At 55.6% G+C, this 21,334-nt stretch overlaps 1 protein-coding gene across 1 annotated transcript in view; it reads left to right on the top strand.

Annotated features, from left to right (window-relative positions):
• The window catches only part of SDK1 (sidekick cell adhesion molecule 1), a 771,944-nt gene that overhangs the window by 459,271 nt on the left and 291,339 nt on the right, over positions 1 to 21,334 (top strand). Inside the window, exon 5 of the mRNA XM_066273473.1 lies at positions 17,908 to 18,041. Within this exon, the coding sequence (XP_066129570.1) occupies positions 17,908 to 18,041 (134 nt within the window). The remainder of the gene's footprint in view (positions 1 to 17,907; positions 18,042 to 21,334) is intronic.

Genomic DNA, 21,334 nt, shown 5'->3' with positions numbered 1-21,334 from the left:
ATCAGGTTTGGTCTCTACTTTAAAACGCCCTTTACCGAGGTCCTCTGACAGGAGTGCTTGGGTCCCGGTTTTTTTCTGGCTCATTCTTCACCTGTCTTTCTTCTCCAGGGGCAGTTTTTTGGTCTCTTGTCTCTGTGACATGAAATAAAAATATCTTTCCCCAAACCGTCTAACTAAGTTAGAGGCCTTCACGCATACGGCATGAAACCGGATGTCTCTTGGCACCTGACCCCCCAGCCTCTCTTGGTTGAGGAAGGCTTTCAGTCTGGTCAACGTCCTGCTTTCTGTTCCGGGGAAACGGTATCAGCGAGCTTCCAGCCTGCGTGTCCAATCCGTAAGGGAGCGTGGCCATTCTGTTTTCTTCCTTCTTTAAGCCTCTCTTTCTGTGAACTATTAGCCAACCTGGTACCTGAACAAAGGACGTATCTGGCCCTTGATTCCTGTCATTCGGGGATGAAAACTGCTTGCTGTACTGATGTGCTTTCCGCTCTACGAGCCATCTTTTCTTTCTTTTCAAGCAAAGTACTGTTGACTCTGAGATTACAGGCCACATGACTCATAAAGTACCGCTCTATTCAGAAGTTTCCATCTGTGCCCCGCCTGCACGGGCACGCCTTATCCCCGCCTCAAAGGGAAAAGCCCTTTGTACCTCCGAGGTCCCTATCGACCCGCAGCAGCGGCGTGTCAGAAGCCCAGGTGTGCCAGCAGACGGTCCCTGTCGCCGTTCTTGGCTCTGACACAGCTGACCCCCTTGAACTTTCTTTTCTTATCGACCCCTTTGTTCCTCCCACCCCGAGTGCCATGTTCCAAACTCACATATTTGCACAATGAAATGTCGTTTTTAAGCAAACCCCCTTTATTTTACTACAGGCAGTCCCTGAGGTAGGATGCTTTGACTTAACGACTTTGCGACGTTACCAGGGCGTGCCAGTGATTTACGCCCCTGGTAGAAACCATACTCGAGTTTTGATCTTTTCCTGGGCTGTCGCCAGGTGATGCTGGACAGACTCAGCGACCCACTGCCCCCTGGGGGCAGCCCTGTGGCCATGTGGGTCAGCAGCCCACACTCTACCGCAGGGGTCCCCAAACTTTTTACACAGGGGGCCAGTTCACTGTCCCTCAGACCATTGGAGGGCCGGACTATAAAAAAACTATGAACAAATCACTATGCACACTGCACATACCTTATTTTAAAGTAAAAAAACAAAATGGGAACAAATATAACATTTAAAATAAAGAACAAGTAAATTTAAATCAACAAACTGACCAGTATTTCAATGGGGACTATGCTCCTCTCACTGACCACCAATGAAAGAGGTGCCCCTTCCGGAAGTGCGGTGGGGGCCGGATAAATGGCCTCAGGGGGCCGCATGTGGCCCGCGGGCCGTAGTTTGGGGACCCCTGCTCTACAGGGTGGTGGTGGTGGTAGATGCATTCTCAACGTAAGGTGTTTTCACCTTAGAGCGGGGTTGGTTGGGATGGAGCCCCATCGTCCGTCGAGGTACATCCCTAAAACACCCCAAAGCCCAGGTAAACAAGCTGCAGGAGCTCCCAGCTGGGAGCAAAGGGAGACACAGAGGCAGGTGCAGAAATAAGACCCGTTAGTATGTCAGTTAGGAGGCATTACGGTGTGATTAGCTATTTCATATTACAGGGTGTTTTTTTTTCTTCTTTTTTAATAGCTGAAAGTAATCTTTTATCACCACAACCATTTTTTTCCCTTTGTGGTGGCTTTAATGAAAACTTTTCTAATATGTCTCTACTCTTTGGAGCACAGTGCATGTAATTTATTCGCCGTTCTGTATCACTCCGAGGTTATAATTAAAAGCCTGAATTCCTAGTCCGTGACCCTGAGAGTCCACTGAATTGTCTAAACCCATTTATTTAAAATTTCCAACGCACTGACTGACCTCAGCTGTGCATTTTGAGTTCTTACGATGGCTACATTCATATCATGTATTTCCAATGTCGATTGTCAGGGTGCGGCCAGTACCGCAGTCTCATTTGCCTGGCTCTGATGGTGCAGCTTGACCAGGCAGGAGAGAGGGACCCGGGAGCCATAACTGCAGGGCTTCCCATGCGGGGAGGACTCCGGAGCGAGGTCTGGAAGCTTCCAGAAGACGTGGCTGCTCCCAGCTCGCCTCTGTGCCTGTCTCCCCGGCTGCTCTCGCCTCCTTGGCTGCCTGTGACTTCCGGGAACGTGCCCACGTGTCCCGGATTGGGGCCTCCGCACCTGGCGCTCCCCATCTGTGACCCCCGGGAACGTGCCCACGTGTCCCGCTCGGGGTCTCTGCACCTGGCGCTCCCAGTCTGTGACCTCGGGGAACACGCCCATGTGTCCCAGCTCGGTGCCTCCACACCTGGCGCTCCCCGTCTGTGACCCCCGGGAACGTGCCCACGTGTCCCGGATTGGGGCCTCCGCACCTGGCGCTCCCCATCTGTGACCCCCGGGAACATGCCCACGTGTCCCGCTCGGGGTCTCTGCACCTGGCGCTCCCGGTCTGTGACCTCGGGGAACACGCCCATGTGTCCCAGCTCGGTGCCTCCACACCTGGCGCTCCCCGTCTGTGACCCCCGGGAACGTGCCCACGTGTCCGGCTCGGGGTCTCTGCACCTGGCGCTCCTGGTCTGTGACCTCGGGGAACACGCCCATGTGTCCCAGCTCGGTGCCTCCACACCTGGCGCTCCCGGTCTGTGACCTCGGGGAACACGCCCATGTGTCCCAGCTCGGGGCCTCCGCACCTGGCGCTCCCGGTCTGTGACCTCGGGGAACACGCCCATGTGTCCCAGCTCGGGGCCTCCGCACCTGGCGCTCCCCGTCTGTGACCCCCGGGAATGCGCCCACTTATCCCGGCTCGGGGCCTCTGCGGGTGGCGCTCCCCGTCTGTGACCCCCGGGAACACGCCTATGTGTCCGGCTCGGGACCTCTGCACGTGGCGCTCCCCGTCTGTGACCCCCGGGCCTCTGCACCTGGCGCTCCCTGTCTGCACTCTGGGACCCCGATTTCCTGCTGCTCACCCTGTGTCTTGACTCAGTTCTCAGCCCCAACCTTCGCCTGGAAGACGCTGCAGCCGCGGCCCACCCCCCACCCCCCACCCCGGGCGCTCCAGGAGAAGGAAACAGCCTGTTGTTTCATTTCCAAATTGCCCTGTCTTCCTCGGATGAGTTGTGGGTGTTCCTTTGATTTTTGGTGTGGTTTTTTTTTTTTTCTGGCCTGAGTCTTTTTTTTCCCCTCCCCCTTTCCTACAACTTTTTATTTCAAAATAATTACATATTCACAGAAATCTGCAAAAATCATTCCAAGAAGTTCCATGCACCGTTCACCCGGCGGTTACGTTACGTGAGGATGCTACACTATCAGAGCAGGAGAGACGGGCGTTGGTGCCCTGCCCACCCTCTGTCCTGAGAGCTCTGCCCATTCGTGTACCCCCCCTGCTGACCAGATGTCAGAAGTGTCCCCCCTCAGAGACCTCCTTCCTGCCGCCTTTATAGCCACGCCCACCTTCCTCGCCACCACGTCCCTGCCTGCGGCCACTCACCTATTTTCTGTCTCTAACTTCCTCAATTTCAACAGTGCGACCTCAGAGGAGTCCTACAGCATGTGTGACCTTTGACACTGGCTTGTTTCACTCGGGCAAGTCATGCTGGCCAGCCGGTCGCCCCTTCTCACTTGCCTGCGTCGTGTTCCACCGGCGGCGACAGCAAGGTCCGTGTGACTCCTCATCTGCGGAGGACAGTGGGCGCTTCCTCACCCTGATTCCCACACTCCTTCCTCCCGCACGCCCGGGTCCCTGCGCGTGTCCTTCCCGGGCACTGCGGGGCGGTCACGGCTCATGGGTATGTTTCCTGTCCCAGACCCCGCCACCAGCCACCTCCCAAGGGCACCGCTTCCTCTTTGTGAGAGACCACAGCCTGGCAGAAGGGATGGTGCCCGCACGTTCAGCCGTTGCCGCGACTGCTGAGCTCACCCCCAGCCCTGAGAATGTGGCAGCCGATAAACCCGCAGGGAGTCTCTGATCTGTCTGGAAATTCCGCTTCAGGAAGGGCGCAGCACTTGTTTGTCAGGTGAGGGAGTGAGTGGGTGCAACACAGCTGGTGCCAAAGATACAACACAGCCCTTCCAGGAAGGAAGTGCTGTCAACCCCCCAGCAACCTGTCCAAGGACAGAACTCCGCCCATCCAGTCGGGTTTGGTTACATCCCATCTCCTCCCTCCCGGGGGCGTCCCTGCGGGCAGCGTGGCGTCCGTGCGGGCAGCGTGGCGTCAGTGCGGGCAGCGTGACACCCCTACGGGCAGCGTGGCATCCCATGCGGGCAGCGTGACGTCCGTCCATGCGGACAGCATGGCGTCCTGTGCGGGCAGCGTGGCGTCCGTGTGGGCAGCGTGACACCCCTGCGTGGCGTCCATGCGGGCAGCATGGCGTCCATCCGTGCGGGCAGCGTGGCGTCCGTGCGGGCAGCGTGGTGTCCATCCGTGCGGGCAGCATGGCGTCCATCCGTGCGGGCAGCGTGGCGTCCATCCGTGCGGGCAGCGTGGCGTCCCTGCGGGCAGCGTGGCGTCCATCCATGCGGGCAGCGTGGCGTCCCTGCGGGCAGCGTGGCGTCCATCCGTGCGGGCAGTGTGGCGTCCATGCGGGCAGCGTGGCGTCCATCCATGTGGGCAGCGTGGCGTCCATCCATCCCGGCAGCGTGGCGTCCTGTGCTGGCAGCGTGGAGTCCTGTACGGGCAGCGTGGCGTCCCTGCAGCCGGCCCGGCCTCTCACTTCCACTTCCTCCCACTTCCTTTCTGGGTCGAGTGGGGACTTTGTGTTTTTCGGCTCAATCTCTGCACGTACCTGGCCCCGCCGGGCAAGGTCCCAAAGAGAAGGAAGAGAAAGACGACAGGTGGTTTGGGGTGAAAACCATCTCCCTCCTCAGTCTCAGCTCCCACACAGACGGGTGAATGCCAGCGTTCCAGCCGAGGACGTTCTGAGCCCACGTCGCCGTGAATGTGACTGTCGGTGTTGACTGTCTTAACACTGTGGAGTGTTTCCAGGGCCAGGCCCTGTGCTCAGCCTATGTCCTCGTTACAGCTTAGTTTCTTAAATACACACAACAGCTCGCTGAGCTCGGCGGGGACGTCTCGTTTCAGAGGTGAAGACAGCAGAGCCCGGAGAGCTAACATTTTTGAGGGGTTTTCTGTTGTTGCTGGAACAGATGCCCTGGCGGACGACCATAGACATGTGCTGTCTTACAGTTCCGGAGGTCAGCAGTCTGCAGTGGTCTCACTGAGCTGGAAACAGGGTGACCGAGGGCTGTGCTCCTGCCGAGAGTCTGGCATGGCCTTTCCTGGCCTTGCCAGCCTCTGGGGGCACCTGCTTTCCTTGGCCGGTGGCCCCTTCTTCCGCCTTCAAAGCCAGCAGCGGAGTCTCTTTAAATCTCTTTCTGGCTCTGACTCCTTTGGCTCTCAAGAACCTTGTGATTACTTGGACCCACCCAGATCACCTGAGACCATCTCCCCACCCCCAGAGGCTCAGCTTAATCACACCTGCAAAGTCCCCAATACTGTGTCAGGTAGCATATTTATAGGTTCTGGGGCTTAGGATGTGGCCATCTTTGGGAGAGGGGCATTCTCCTGCCGACTTGAAGGAGAAGGAGGTTCACACACCAAACACGTGGCTAAGAGCTGGGGTGTGGAGTGGGCTTACCCTTCTGCCTGGAAGGAGTGGCTTCTCCTAGCGGGTCTCTCCCCTCCCCTCCCCTCCCCTCTTCCCCTCCCCTCCCCTCCCCTCCCCTCCTCTCCCCTCTCTTCTTCATCCTCTCCTCTCCTCTTCTTCATCCTCCCCTCCCTTCCCCTCCTCTCCTCCTCTCTTCTTCATCCTCCCCTCCCCTCCCTTCCCCTCTCCTCTCCTCCTCTCTTCTTCATCCCCTCCTCTCCTCTTCTCTTCTTCATCCTCCCCTCCCTTCCCCTCCTCCTTCCGCTTGGATAGCTCTAGCCAAGATCCGGCTGTGGTCTGTTATTCTGTTCAGCACCCGTTGCAGGGCCAGGGTGCTAGTTCAGGACTGCTGGGGGCAAACCCAGGATGTCTGTGGAGAAATGGGGCCGAGGCCCCGGGAGCCAATGCTCGCTGCTCCGCTGCCCGAGGAGTAGCACCCGGCTCTCCGCGAAGACGGATGGGGCAATTAGCTGTGTTACTGCGTCCGGCTCCTCACGGAAATGAACTGCAGGGTCCCTCCCGGTGGCAGGAAGGAGGGACGGCTGGGGAGGCGGCTGTTTCCCTCTCTTCTATTTTTGTACACTTTCGTCCCCCTGCTTCCAGGTGGGGCGTCGGGGCACGAAGAGCGATGTCCCCTAAGTACGCATGCCGCCTGCCTCTCACCGGTCTGTGGTCGTGGTTAATAATGTCTTCAATATACTTAGACTTTTCCCGAATGGTCCTCTTTAAATTATTTATGGCTGTATTTGGGGCAGGTCACCGTTCACCCAGGCGAATGGGAAGCTGGCTGTGTATTTTCTCATTTTAGACACATCCTCATGTTCCAGACACAGAGGATTATACGGATTTTCCCCGGGAAAGTCCAGAGTTCATAGTTCTTAAGAAAAAAATATGATTTCCTATCTCCAGAGGAAAGAGTATCGTTGCTAATCCTCCCAGGCAACCCGGGTCCCCTGTGTCTGCCTCCCGAGAGCAGGCGCGATGGTGCTGACTCTGGGGCGAAGGGGACTTCTGCAGCAGTGGCCGAGAAGCCCGCTTCTGGGGTCCTCCCGGGAGGGGGACGGGGACCCCTGACCTCCGGCGCGTAGACCTTGCAGGCACAAGGGCGCCCCTGTCGAGATCTGGCACGGTGTGGACCGTTTGTCCTCCCGGCGAGGGTCACTCACGGCGTCCACCGGACCCGAGTGGCCATAGCCCCGCCCCCTCACGGTGTCGCCAGTTCCGCGGTCATCGCTGTCAGCCAGGCGCTGGCATAGCCACTGAAGGACCAGACGGGTCCCAGAAAAGTGGGAGAGGGCGGAGGGGGGAGAAGGAAAGAGAGAGAGACATGGACCCAGAGGAAGACGAGACAGACAGGAAGACAGGGGAGAAACCTGGGTACAGGGAGAGGCAGAGACAGACAGACAGACAGACAGGAAGACGGGGGAGAAACCTGGGTACAGGGAGAGACAGAGAGACAGAGACAGACAGACGGACAGTCAGCGATAGCGGGGGAGGCCCAGGGCGCCGTGCGGGCACGCGCCGTGGCTCAGGTTTGCCTGGAGCCCGGTTCTGGCATCTTGTCCAGCCGGGTCTGGGGAGAACAAGGGGGCAGAGTGGGGGTGGGGGGCCGTGAGGAGACAGACTCTCTTTGGGGTGGGGGCCAGGGTGCTAGGTCAGATTCCCGATTCTCCCGCTTCCTTCGGGAACGTCACTTCACCTCTCGTGGCCTCAGTGTCCTGTCTGTGAGGTGGGCACGGTGCCAGCAGCTGACCATTGCAGAGACCTGGCGGGTGCCGGGGGCCGTGTTCGCCGGGTCTGTGTGCTGGGTCCTCGGTCCCTCGTGGCAGCACCGGGAAACAGGAGCCTGCGTCAGCCCCATCGGCAGACCGGGGCCTGCAGGGCGAGCTCAGTGCTCACAGCGGGCAGCGGCAGGGGAGGGACCCCTGCGCCATCTCTCCATCCTGTCCTTGGTCATAGCCACAGCTCGTTGTGAGGACCACGGGCAGTGATGCGTGCAGAGCACTCAGCCCCGTGCCAGGTCCCTAGGAAGTGCTAGAAAAGTACTGTCGCTGTGCGAGGAGGGCAGAGCAGAAGCTTTGCAGGGAGGAGAGGGGAGAGGGGACCTTCCTGCAGTATTGGGGAGCGGCGGGAGGTCAGTCCTCGGGGAGACATGTCCGTCTGTCAGGAGTGTGCTCCCTCCTGCTGAAACGGAAGGCGGAGAAACCTGTCGGAGCTCAGGAAGTCACACCGGCGGTGGGCTCCCTGCCGTGGCGACCGGTGCGGCTGAGGGCGCTGGTCAGCACCTCTGGAGTGACTCCGAGCACAGGCGTCTGTGACGTCTGCCTGCGGGGTGGGGGGCGCCTCTTCCCGGCACACGCGTCCGTTCACAGTTAACCAGGGCTGCGCCGACCCTCGCTGGGGGCCGGGATCCGAGCGCCCCCCAGCCTGTTGGTGAATCAGCTCCTCTGCACGGAACATCCCCCGTTTCCCCGCATCCATTCCGGGGCGCCGCGCGGCCATGCCAGCTGGCGGTCATCCCCCAGAGCAGGGGGCCGGCAGACGGCCGTCCACACACAGGCGCCGAGCCTGCAGCGGTCGTTTCTGGAAGAGAAGACAGTTCAAAGAGAGCTGAATGTTCTTCCAGATTTCTCCCCACCCTCCCCGTCCACGCACGGAGCTCTGGCCCCGCGCAGGGAGCTCGCTATCCGTTTGGGGAGCCTGTCTGCTCTGACACCTGGGGCCGGGACGGCCACACCAGGCAGTGCTCCCGGCTCCGCGGGCACAGCTGCGCCCCTCCGTCTTCAAAGCCTGTGCCAGAGCGTAGGACCTCTTTGTCACAGTGACGTCCCTTTGAAGAGGAACTGGGGCTGCGGCCGGCTGGGAAGGTGACGGCCTCATGAAAGCCACGTCGGCCACTCTCTGCTCTCGGAGACCAGCTCTCGCTTTCATGACAGTCCCTCCCGCGCCCGATCCGGGAGACGACACCACGCGGGGCCGGGTCAGAGGCTCCGCCCCACACCGTCTGCAGCCGGGAGGACAGACTCCGGGTGCCAAGTGCCGGACTCAGGAGAGGGGGGACGTGGGAGGGGCCGGCGGGGCTGGAAGCTGGAAGGGCCGGCCTTAGGCTCTCCGGACGCGGTCCACCACGTGGGAATGGCCGCCTCCAGGCCCGCCCGCCTCCCTGCCTGGGCGGTGACTGACCGGTCTCAGCGGCCACTTGCTGGTGCTCCTGCACCGGGAGCTTCGCAGCCGCCCCGGTCCGGCTGCCTTGTCAGTTTGGGGAAAACTATTACTTAGCCGTGGCAATGCTCGCGTATATTTTGGCTGAATTGTATACATCTATCTTATTATCTACAAGTGGAGGATCGGCACATTCGTCCACTGCTTCCAGAGGCCCCCAGGGATGGAGGACTCCCGGACCCCCCCCCCCAGCGGTTTTCATGGTGATATCTGTCATCTTTTTTAACGGTTTCTAGTTTGAGTGGATTTTACATTCTGAGTAAGTTTCACTCTTGAAGGACAGAAAGCCCTGAACATATATATCCTAATACACATTTTTTTAAAGTCTAGTGTCCTTTTCTTTCTTTCTTTTTTATCTTTTTCTGAAGTTGGAAACGGGGAGGCAGTCAGACAGACTCCCGCATGCGCCCGACCGGGATCCACCCAGCACGCCCACCAGGGGGCGATGTTCTGCCCATCTGGGGTGTCGCTCTGTTGCATCCAGAGCCATTCTAGTTCCTGAGGCAGAGGCCACAGAGCCGTCCTCAGTGCCCGGGCCAACTTTGCTCCAATGGAGCCTGCTGCGGGAGGGGAAGAGAGAGACAGAGAGGAAGGAGAGGGGGAGGGGTGGAGAAGCAGATGGGAACTTCTCCTGTGTGCCCTGGCTGGGAATCGAGCCTGGGACTCCTGCATGCCAGGCTGATGCTCTACTTTTTTAATGATTTCTAGTTTGAGTGTATTTTACATTCTGAGTAAGTTCTATTCTTGAATGACAAAAAGCCCTAAACACACACATATATATTCTACACATCTTTTAAAGTCTAGTGTCCTTTTCTTTCTTTCTTTCTTTCTTTCTTTCTTTCTTTCTTTCTTTCTTTCTTTCTTTTTTTTTATTTTTTCCATTTTTCTGAAGCTGGAAACAGGGAGAGACAGTCAGACAGACTCCCGCATGCGCCCGACCGGGATCCACCCGGCACGCCCACCATGGGGCGACGCTCTGCCCACCAGGGGGCGATGCTCTGCCCCTCCGGGGCGTCGCCATGTTGTGACCAGAGCTACTCTAGCGCCTGAGGCAGCGGCCACAGAGCCATCCCCAGCGCCCGGGCCATCTTTGCTCCAATGGAGCCTTGGCTGCGGGAGGGGAAGAGAGAGACAGAGAGGGAAAGCGCGGCGGAGGGGTGGAGAAGCAAATGGGCGCTTCTCCTGTGTGCCCTGGCCGGGAATCGAACCCAGGTCCTCCGCACGCTAGGCCGACGCTCTACCACTGAGCCAACCGGCCAGGGCTAGTGTCCTTTTCTTAAAAAAAAAAAATCATTTATTTTTAGCAGAAAAAAAGTGTGGCTTGTTTCATTTTTATGCCCAAACTTGAGCTGCGGTTCCACCCGGGCACGTGGCTCTCTCGCGTGGACCTCGGCGTGGGTTTGGCTCGGCCATTTATCCGTGCCGGGTTCTGGAACGTCCGCTGACAGAGCAGGAAGCCCCTGGATAAGTGTAAAGTGACTCAAGTGCTTTTTGAAACGAGCGAGAAGATTTCAGAAACACTGCTATAAATAACTGTATCCTTCTGGGCAGAACCCCTGATGTAATAAATCCTGTCCGAGTTCCATCGGGTTACCCATCACGTCCTCATCTCTCCGCCGCTCCTGTCAGGAGGCTCTTTCCCAGAGGGAGAGGGCGGGTTTCCCTTACGACACCTCGGTCAGCCGTGCGAGAAGAGGCCGGGGCGGGGGGCAGGGATCCAGCAGTCACGTCCTGCGGAAGCGGGTTTTGCTGCTTGTGCGCTGGATGGGTGGGCCTCGTGCCCGGCCTCTTGGCTGAGTCACTGCACACTGCCCCCCAAGCAGGGGCTCCATGGTGGGTCACAGCGGCAGTCCAGCACCTTGTGACTTGGATCTGACGGGTCAGGGACCTGGCAGCGTCTGTCTGTATGAAAACCCCGGTGCTAAACCTCCGGGAAGCATTTGATATTTAGCCCCCCACAAAGGCCACAGTTGACGCCATCTACCCCAAGTGAGAAGAAGCCAGATTCAGGATCAGCAAACACAGAGTGTCACCTGTGTGTCAGCCTTCTTCAGGGGGTGACCTGATTTGCGTCCCCGTAAAGGTCCTTTTGGGGCAGTGCTGTAATGGGGCTGAGTGTAAGAGGGAGGGAGGGAGGGAGAGCGAGGGAGGGAGGGAGGGAAGGAGGGAGGGAGGGAGGGAGAGCAAGGCAGGGAGGGAAGGAGGGGGGAAGGAGGGAGAGAGGGAGGGAGGGAGAGAAGGAAGGAGGGAGGGAGAGCAAGGGAGGGAGGGAAGGAGGGGGGAAGGAGGGAGGGAGGGAGAGAGAGAGGGAGAGAAGGAAGGAGGGAGGGAGGGAGGGAAGGAAAGAGAGAGGGAGGGAAGCAGGGAGGGAGAAAAGGAAGGAGGGTGGGAGGGAAGGAGGGAGAGAGGGAGGGTGGGAGGGAGAGAGGGAGGGAGTGAGGCAGGGAGAGAGGGAGTGAGGTAGGGAGAGAGGGAGGGAGTGAGGCAGGGAGAGAGGGAGGGAGTGAGGCAGGGAGAGAGGGAGGGAGGCAGGGAGGGAGGGAGGCAGGGAAGGAGGGAGAGAGGAAGCTAGCTCTGACCCCGCGGGCTCCCCTAGACTGCCCTTGCCTGTGCTGCACAGGATGCTGAGATGGTTTCATCCTGGGCCCTGGGATGCTCCTTCCTGTCAGCTGTGCTGCTCTCCGCCCGAGAGGAGCTGTCCTCTCTGTAGAGGGGTTAGCACGCTCCACCTCAGCTCCGGGGGCCAGGCTTAGACAAGGAGAACTCTCTCTCTCCCTGGGCTCGGAGCTCCCTTCCGCTGTGACGCAGAGACAGACAGCGTGCATCCGTCCACGGCAGCCCCTTCTCTGTCACCGTCGCCGTGCAGACGGGGACGTAGACCCCGCGCCCACACCCGCAGAGGGCCAGGCCTCAGTGTGGGGGGCGGTTGGATGCACAGAGCCTCAGGTGGAAGGTCAGACGCACGGGCAGGGGATCCGCAGGAGGGAGGAGGGGGTTTCCTCCCAGGTCAGTTCCGGAAGCCACCCTCTTCATTCACTCACTCACCACGGTTTACGGGTCCCGTACTGTGTGTCGGGCTCTGTGCTTAAATACAGGGGACAGGGGAGCCTCAGACAGAATGTGTACATCTGAGTATATTTCCAACCCCAGTGACTGTGAGTTACCATTTTAGAAATCCCACTCTATAACTGATCCCCCTTCTATCTGTCATGAAAAATTCACGGTTACGATGAAACAGAAAAGTTAGACCGAAGGAGAGTGTAGACAGATTTCATTCTACTTTTCCACGTAGTCGCCGTGAAGAAGTGGACGACGCACACCGTGGGGAAAGTCCCCGCGTGGACAAAACTGAAATGTCACACAGGCCTGGACCACAGGGGGCTTGACAGGCCCCCTCCCGTCTCCAGTGTCCTCCCTCACTGGTCACCTCTGGTTTCCCTCCTACCGCAGGAGAGCCGCACGCCTCCCACTGGGCAGCCACAGCTCTCAAACGTGACCGCGGCCTTCCTCCCCAGAGCCGGCCCCACTGTGTGCAGGTCGGCGGCCCCACTGTGTGCAGGTCGGCGGCCCCACTGTGTGCTGGGCGGCGGCCTCACTGTGTGCAGGTCGGCGTTCTCACTGTGTGCAGGGCGGCGGCCCCACTGTGCAGGGTGGCGGCCCCACTGTGTGCAGGTCGGCGGCCCCACTGTGTGCTGGGCGGCAGCCCCACTGTGTGCAGGTCGGCGGCCTCACTGTGTGCAGGTCGGCGTTCTCACTGTGTGCAGGGCGGCGGCCCCACTGTGCAGGGTGGCGGCCCCACTGTGTGCAGGTCGGCGTTCCCACTGTGTGCAGGGCGGCGGCCTCACTGTGTGCAGGTCGGCGGCCCCACTGTGTGCAAGGCGGCGGCCCCACTGTATGCCGACCCGTGGGCCCATTCACCCCCTGCTTGCTGTCGCCTGTGCCTAGCACCCCTGTGTCTGTCAGTGAACGCAACTCAACTCAACTCATCGGTTCTGTTGGTTTGGAATGTAGAGAAACAGGTTTTCCTGTGAAGCCGGTCTCCCCGCACCCAGAGCATACACGTGTTTTTCCTGCCTGACTTAAGTAAACATGTCGTTCTGGGACCTTATCATTTATTGAGTATCCCGAGACTCATTACTGCCAAAAACTCCTTGGAAGCAATTTGCATTCTTGTCATTATACCAGGAAGGGGGAGTTCATCCGTTTCCAAGTTGTCTGCCTTGGACTCGCTGTTCGGCAGTGAGGCTGGAGACCCGGATGGTCCTCGAAACGCGGGGCCTCGGAACCAACCCACTCGTTCCAAAGTGGTTCAATTAAAAAATGGAGTGTGTTTTCCACGGCCTTTTATTGTTTAAGGGCTTAAAAGCAAACCTTGTGCCTTTTTCTGCACTGATTTTTTTTTTTCTTTTAAAGGTACTCGAATGTCCATTGAAACTAATCAAATGCTGCTTTAATACTTGCCATAGTGAAAGCACAGACCCGAATTATACTTTCATATTTTATGGGCAAAGTCCTCGTTTGACTGAACCTTTTACTGAATTTCCATCGTAATGTATAAATCAATGGGCATATTACCATCCTGGTTTGTGTTAAAGGTGTCAAAGATCAAAATACTTCTTGAAAACCAAGGAAATCTCTTTTCCTGAAAGTCGAGAGTGGGCAGTGGGGCGTTGACGCTCACCACGGAAACCGAGGTGGGGGGGTGAGGGGGATGGGGGGGATGCCCCTGAGCTCCCCCCTTGGAGCCCGCAGCCACTTTTAAGGGGATGTTATTAAACCGCTTCCTGTTCCTTCTCGGAGTTTATAAACACACCAGACCCCGGCCCCGTGGGTCACGGGCGGCGTGCACCTGGGGCGGGTCTGTGTCGTCCACTCTGAATCAAGCCTGGGGACTCAGATCGTCGCTGAGTAAACAGTGAGCACAGTGACCTGGTTCCGTTTACACAGCAATCCGGGGGAACACGTCCCCTCATTTTTCCTTCCTGGTCTGGAGCAGGTACGGGGCGCACACTGGGCTCTCTTCATCAGCCGCACATCCGGGTGGCTCTGGAATGACTGCCAGCGCCATATCTCTGAAAGCAGATGTTCTGTGTGGCGTGGGGGGGGGGGACCACACGGTCCCCTCAAGAGTGGCAGGAAGCTCAGGGTGGCCCTCCTGGCCAGGCATGCCCCCCACACACAGAAATCCCTCCCCATCCCCATACACCAAGTGCATAGTCACCCTTCCTTCCATGCTTGTCTTCCATCAGTGCTGGTGGTCCGAGACCCCGGGTGGCTCCTCTGAGATCTCCTCTTTCCTGAGACAGAATTTCTTCTTTTGCTCACGTTTTCAAGAAGGTGTTGGGAGAATCAGGCGAGACACTGAACACATCTGGAGAGCGCCCCGCCTAGTTCATGCTGTCTTCTGGAAGTGGCAGCAGCCCTTTAGCTGTCAGGACCACAGGTGGCTGTCCCCTGCGGGCCTCCCGGTGGCGCTGATGGTCCTCAGTCACCTGGCGACCCCTCCCTCCCGAATCCTGCACCTGCTGCCAGAGCTGTGGTCCGCTCTACCCGTCCTGGGCTTACGTCCTTTCTTTCATTCTTGTCTTCCTCGTGATGGTCTCATGGGATTAGAAGTCAGGACGATAAGATTTCATTTTGAAAAAATGAGAGTTAAGGTGGGGAAGGCGAAGAAAATAACGTTACATCAAGCCACACAGACTTTTTTTTTTTTTTAATAAAGTTAAAATAAAGGAAAAATCTCTCTGGCTTTAGTGTGATAATTTTTTTTTTCTGTAAAGTCGATGTAAGTTTTAAATTAGTACTTTGGAATTAAGTTATAATAAAGCCACGGAGTTCATATTACGGGGAAAGTATTAAACTTTGCTACCATAATTACTTTGCGTGCCCTTGTGTTCATTTTGAAAGTGTTATTCTGATAACAAAAGTGGTACTTTTTTTTTTTATATTGTGTGGAGAGATTGGAAAAATGTTTTACAATACAGAAATCAAAAGCAAAAACTTCTCTTTCTACCCCGAGCGAGCTAACCACGGTCAGCATTTAATGTGTACACATATACTTTGAAACACAGATACACTATTATTTTTCTCTGCACAGAGGCTGCATACATTTTTTTTTTTTTATGTTTGCCCTAAATGGATGGTGTTACACATGCTGTTTTGAATCTATATCAGGACGTGTTTCGCTTCTAGTCACAGAAAACCCAACTTAAGCGAGTTTCGCCCTGATTGAAGAACATTAGGAAGTCCAGAGGCAGGAAAGGGTGCCGGGCGGTTCAGCAACCCGGTCAGGCTGTCGGGGTCAAGGGCCCAGGCACTTCCATCCTCTCTGTCCTGCCCCCAGCGTCCCCAGCTCCGGGCTAAAGCCCCTCGTCCCCTCACGGCCGTACAATTGCCACCGCAAGCATCGGGGGGGACAACATGCTTCCTTGTCTCTAGTGGAGGGAGCAAAGGCCTGTTCCCAACCGTGGGAACGGCCGTCCTGGCCTTTGGTCTGCTGAGGATGACGACTTAGGTGTGGCCACCCTGGAACAAGCACAGCCACCAGGTACTTGCCATAGGCCGGCCGGCTGGCTTCCACCTTGTGTCTTCCGAGCACGGGCAGGGGGCCTTGGGTTGCCGCGATTGGCATAGACAGACTGGCTGGGGCAGGTTCCCCACGCCACATGGCCGCTTTAACGGGGTGGCGGTGTGGGAAAGACGTGGGGAGCCAGCTCTGCCCTCAGCCCCTGGTGCTCTCGCTGAGTGGGGGTCTTATGAGCATGCACAGGGGTCATGGGAAAGGGTCACTTTCTCATCAGTGCATCCTTCCTCCGGCCTCCGTTGGCGCACCGCCTTCCCTCAGGGTCCCTGGCGGGACAGTGGCTCCCGGCAGCCTCCACCCCCCCCAGGTCAGCATCTTTCCTGGCTGCTGTCCAGCAGAAGCCAGAGGGTCTCTCCCCGACCCTGGTCCTCCCGGGGGTCCAGGGGACCAGCACAGTCCCAGACCCAGCCCTCGTTATCCTGGACGCAGCCAGGGCACCTCTGCTGCCCCCGAAGGTGCTGGGAACGGGGCTGACTCCCTCACGTCCACGGCCGCCTGAGGAAGGCGTGGGCCCCACACCCCAAGGTCAGGGTCTGGTGGGCAAGGAGACTCAGCGGGGTGCCAGGGACACCCCCCCCCCAGCACGCCCTTCAAAAGCCGTTCCCATCCTGAGCATGACAGTCACCATCGGAGTCTGAAGTTAAGAGGAACATGAGATATTTTCATCTTCACTTAAAAATGAGTTTGTTTGTTTTTTTAAATAGAAATGCTGTGTTCAGAAAGAGTTGGCCAGGGGGGATGGATACGTTTCCTGGGGAAGTGATCCTTATTAGTCTAACGCTTTCCAAAGTTTGGGAGTTTGCGGGGGGGTGGGGGGTATGCTTTTGGCAATAGATAAGTTTTCATCCTGAGTTTTGACTTAAACTAGTACAGAAATTAAAAATTAAAAGAAAAAAAAAAGAACTTAAAGGCATAAATTATAATAAATGTTAAGTTGTAATATTTTTATTCTTTACACGCTTTTTTTTTATTTTCAGTACCCTTGATACAATGCCATATACTATAGAGAATTCACGGGCATTTTTTGGAGAATAGTTCTGAGAAATAATGGGCAGGTTTGAAATCACTATGGCAAAAATCAGATGTTAAAGAAAAACGACTGTTTTTAAATTGTGCTATTGTTAAATGTGTTACTCCGTGTGTAATAAATATTTATATTTAATTTTAGGTGCCAGTGTTGCATACATTACAGTAAGATGAGATCATTTCTATGGTTCTCTACAGAAATCTATAAAGGAGTCCTCCATATTATAGTAAAACTTTTTTTAAAAATATATGTATTTTTATGGGACTAAAAAATGGAAAACTTCCTCATAGAAATTCTCTTAAGTGAGAAATGAGGTGAGTCCCAGGACACCCTCAAACTGTCACCTGTCCTGTGGCTACCCCGAGGACACAGCTCACCCGGCTTCATTTTACATGACCTGCGAAAATCAGGGGTTTTTGCAAAAAAGCATTCCAGAAAGCAATGGAAAGAAAAGAGATGATCATTTACCAAAATTTGTTCATGAGGGATTTTTATTTTTTTATTTTTTATTTTTTTGCATTTTTCTGAAGCTAGAAACAGGGAGAGACAGTCAGACAGACTCCCGCACGCGCCCGACTGGGATCCACCTGGCACGCCCACCAGGGGCGACGCTCTGTCCACCAGGGGGCGATGCTCTGCCCATCCTGGGCGTCGCCATGTTGCGACCCTCCTGGGTGTCACCATGTTGCGACCAGAGCCACTCTAGCGCCTGGGGCAGAGGCCACAGAGCCATCCCCAGCGCCCGGGCCATCTTTGCTCCAATGGAGCCCTGGCTGCGGGAGGGGAAGAGAGAGACAGAGAGGAAGGCGCGGCAGAGGGGTGGAGAAGCAAATGGGCGCTTCTCCTATGTGCCCTGGCCGGGAATCGAACCCGGGTCCTCTGCACGCTAGGCCGACGCTCTACCGCTGAGCCAACCGGCCAGGGCTACATTTTTTTTTTAATGTGACTAGATCTTAGATTATCTTAGTGAACCTGGGAGGCTGTGAGTCTCTGGGGCTGACGAAGGCACAAACCCAGCCAGCCCTTCGCCGTGGAGGGACGGACACAGCTGGGGGGCATGACAGTTCACCCCAGTGATCGGGATGGTTCCCCTGTTTTGGAATCAAGAGCCCGGAAGTCGATGACGTTTTGGTGTCCGGAATATGCCTTGGCGGTCAGTCTAGAAACTGACACGGCCCGAACGGGTCAGCTGGCTGTGAGAGGCCACGGCCGACCTCTCCCCTACGGTCAGTCGGGCTGTGGATGCGTTTCTGCCCTTCCACCTTGATAAAAAAAAAAAACCTCCGGACGCTCCCCTCCCGCTGGCCTAATACGTGGACGTGTCTTACAAATCAGAGGCTCCTCAGAGCAGCTCTGACGCTTGTCCCTTCTCTGACACAGAGCCATCACCCTGGAGAACCAGCTTGTGATCCTGGCGGCCACCGCGGGGGACGCAGGGGCATACTACGTGCAGGCTGTCAACGAGAGGAACGGAGAGAACAAGACCAGCTCGCCCATCCACCTGAGCGTCACCGGTGAGTCTGAAACCCTCGTGGTGGTTCCGGAAAGCGGGAAACGGGGTTTGATAATGAGTCGCCGCGGTCGCCTGGGGGGTATTCCGTGGTCTGTCTCCTCTCTCTAGTCTTAGTGGTGATGATTTAATATTGATCAAATGTCCGTGGTTGCTTTCTGGGAAGGGGCGGGCAGAGAATGTGAATGTAATTCATATTTCCGAATGCAAGATCTTACTTGTCCGGGCGATTTAATTTTTTTCTTTTTTTTTTTTTGCGTTCATACACTGTTAATGTGGAATGTTTTCAACAGCAACAACAACAACAAAAATCTTTTGTCTTACAGGAATTGTATCCACGAATCTTATTTGAGACTTGGTTAGGCACAGGTTCTGTGCTGCTGTTAATTTAATAATAAAAATCCTTGATAAAATATATCTACTAATACGGGGGTCGGGAACCTATGGCTCGCGAGCCAGATGTGGCTCTTTTGATGGCTGCATCTGGCTCGCAGACAAATCTTTAATAAAAAAAAAATAGTAATGTTAAAAATATAAAACATTCTCATGTATTACAATCCATTCATTTCCTACCGCTCATGTTCATGGTTGTGGGTGGCTGGAGCCAATCACAGCTCCGCAACCACATTTTTATTGGATAATGCCTAACGCACATGGGTCGTTGTCTGGCTCTCACGGAATTACATTTTAAAATATGTGGCGTTCATGGCTCTCTCAGCCAAAAAGGTTCCCGACCCCTGTACTAAAATAATTGAGTTCAAATCGGCAGTATTTAGGCATAATCGACTGATCTTTTTTTTTTCTGCCTGACTTAACCGAATCAGGTAGAGAACACAGACAACCCACAGTGATGTGTCCAGTTTATTTAAGGACACTTTAGCGTGAGGGAGCTTACTTCACATGTTTGGCCTCTGCGCCCCAGGACAGTGAGGCGTGCAGACCACAGGGCGTGCCACCAGGTGTGCGCGGCACGGAGCTTCATGGTGTGAAACGCGGTGATCTGGCTGTTGGGTAAAGGCCGCCAAGATAAATTTCAAAATATTTATGATCATGTCATACAAGAGTGAATTAAATGGATCTGTGTATGAATAGATTTCATCTTTTTTTAAAAAAAAAAGAAAAAACACCTTTGAAGAAATGGCTCCACCCCCTCCGGTAGTTTGAAAAATGTGTTTCACGCCCGGGATGGGATGGTGGCGTTCGCTTCGTGTGGTCCTGTGGGGTCCCAGTGGCCTCCAGTGGGATTTTCTGGGCGAGTGTTTGCAGCAGACCCTGCGGGCAGCAGAGGGGTTTCCCTGAGGGCTTCCTCGTGCTCGTCACAGTCCTGCAAGGCTCCTCAGTGCCCACCATCCTGTCATCAGCTCCTTGGATCCTTGGGCAGGAACTGGACACTGACCTCCAGACAGATGCAGCCCAGAGGGTGGCGCTCAGCGTGACTTTCCAGGGCTTTGGAAAGGGACGTCCCCCGATCAGGTGCGGGGTTCGCCAGGTCCGGTCAGCGCGTGTGACACACGGCTGTTTCAGAGACCCTCCGAGTCGAGAACCGTGGTAGAAATGAAGACGATTTATCAAGATGTTTTCCAATATTGATAGTGAAGGATGGAGAGACCATATTACCCAGAGACTGTAATGACTGTGGTGATTTTCAAGAGTGACCATTCGAGGTCCAGCACCGCTGACTCAGCACGAGATTGTAATATCCAGACCAGGGTAATAAAAAAGTCAGACCGGTGGAATTTGGGGTCAGAAACAAGGAAATCAGCCTCAGTCTGTTAGGAGGCACACAGCTCGTCCGCTCAGCACGGTGCCCGCCTGGCGACACGGTGCCACAGCCTGTGTCTGGGCGCCTCCCGTGTGCCCGCCCTGCCGCGGCCGCGGAAAGGAACCCCTCGTGGGGACGGCAGACAGCTGTGCCAGCCCGTGCCGGGCGGGCGGCTCATAATTGCAATATGCAAATTCCTCAATAACTTCGGTTTCTACTCCATCCAAGAAGTATATTGGAAGCAGCTCATACATATTATAATTAACTCCCTTGCATTTCGTTCTCTCGAGTATTTTTATCTTTCCGTTGGCACCGGGTTAAGCGTGCAGAAAGAGAGATGTGAGGAGGCTGACGGTGTGGACCGACTTCTCCCCCGGCTCAGCCGAGAGCCTGCGCGGGGCTCCCCGACGCTCGCTTCGCTTCTTACAGGTGCGGGTAACGTGTGGGGGGTCAGGCCTTCGTTTCGATCTGAGGAGGGCTTCCTGTCGACGCGTTGGATTCAGCTAGAAGTGAGATGGCGCCCAGTTACGCCGTCCTCGCTGAGACCTGTAAAGGTCGGGAAGCCCCAGAGCTGCAGGGTTCAGGGTTGCTCCTTCTGGGACTTGGGCGGCGCTGTGCCAGCAGGACGGAGGTGGGGCCGGGCTGTCCCTGCACCCCGAGGCACAGCGGGGCGCCGCCTCTGCTGGCTGACGGCGGAGTCAGGGAGGGGTTCCCCCGGCCGGCGCACGCTGCTGGTGAGACTCCATGTGTGCTGCAGACTTAAACGTCTTTTTCTGTGATGTAGGCTTTGGGAAAGAAAAATTATATATGTATGTGTGTGTGTGTGTGTATGTATTTGTGTGTGTATATATGTGTGTGTATATATATGTGTGTGTATATATATGTGTGTGTATATGTGTATGTATGTGTATATGTGTGTATGTGTGTACGTGTGTATATGTGTATGTGTGTGTACATGTGTATGTGTGTATGTGTATATGTGTGTATGTGTGTGTATGTGTATATGTGTGTGTATGTGTGTATATGTGTGTATGTGTGTGTATGTGTGTATATATATGATATATATGTGTGTGTATATGTGTGTGAATATATGTGTGTGTGTATGTGTATATATATGTGTGTGTATATATATGTGTGTGTGTATATGTGTGTGTGTGTATAAAACAGCAAATAGGAGTGATGATTATTTCTTAAAACTTGCCAGCCAGCATTTCTAAAGAATCAGAAGATATTACGGTGAATTATCATTTAACAAAGATAAATTTGTCATCGGCATCAGGAGATTAAAGCAGGGAACCTTTGTGTCGTGAGTACGATCAGGGTTGGAAGGTACTAAGATGAAATTCCTGGTGGAGTGGATTGTAATTAATTAAAAATCGCAGTGCCGTCACCCGCCTCCCGTTCCCTGTCGCGGTGACGCACCGTTCTGCCTGCGGGGACAGCCCGGGGTGGCCGGGGAGTAGCTCCCGGGGCCGGCCGTGCCCCAGCACATCTCCGAGAGCGATGGCCTATCACCCAGCTCACAGGAGGAAGTC

Source organism: Saccopteryx bilineata, chromosome 4, assembly GCF_036850765.1.
Source record: "Saccopteryx bilineata isolate mSacBil1 chromosome 4, mSacBil1_pri_phased_curated, whole genome shotgun sequence".
Taxonomy (NCBI): Eukaryota; Metazoa; Chordata; class Mammalia; order Chiroptera; family Emballonuridae; genus Saccopteryx; species Saccopteryx bilineata.
Note: the sequence above shows the minus strand (reverse complement) of the source record. Positions and strands in the feature narration are given on the sequence as shown.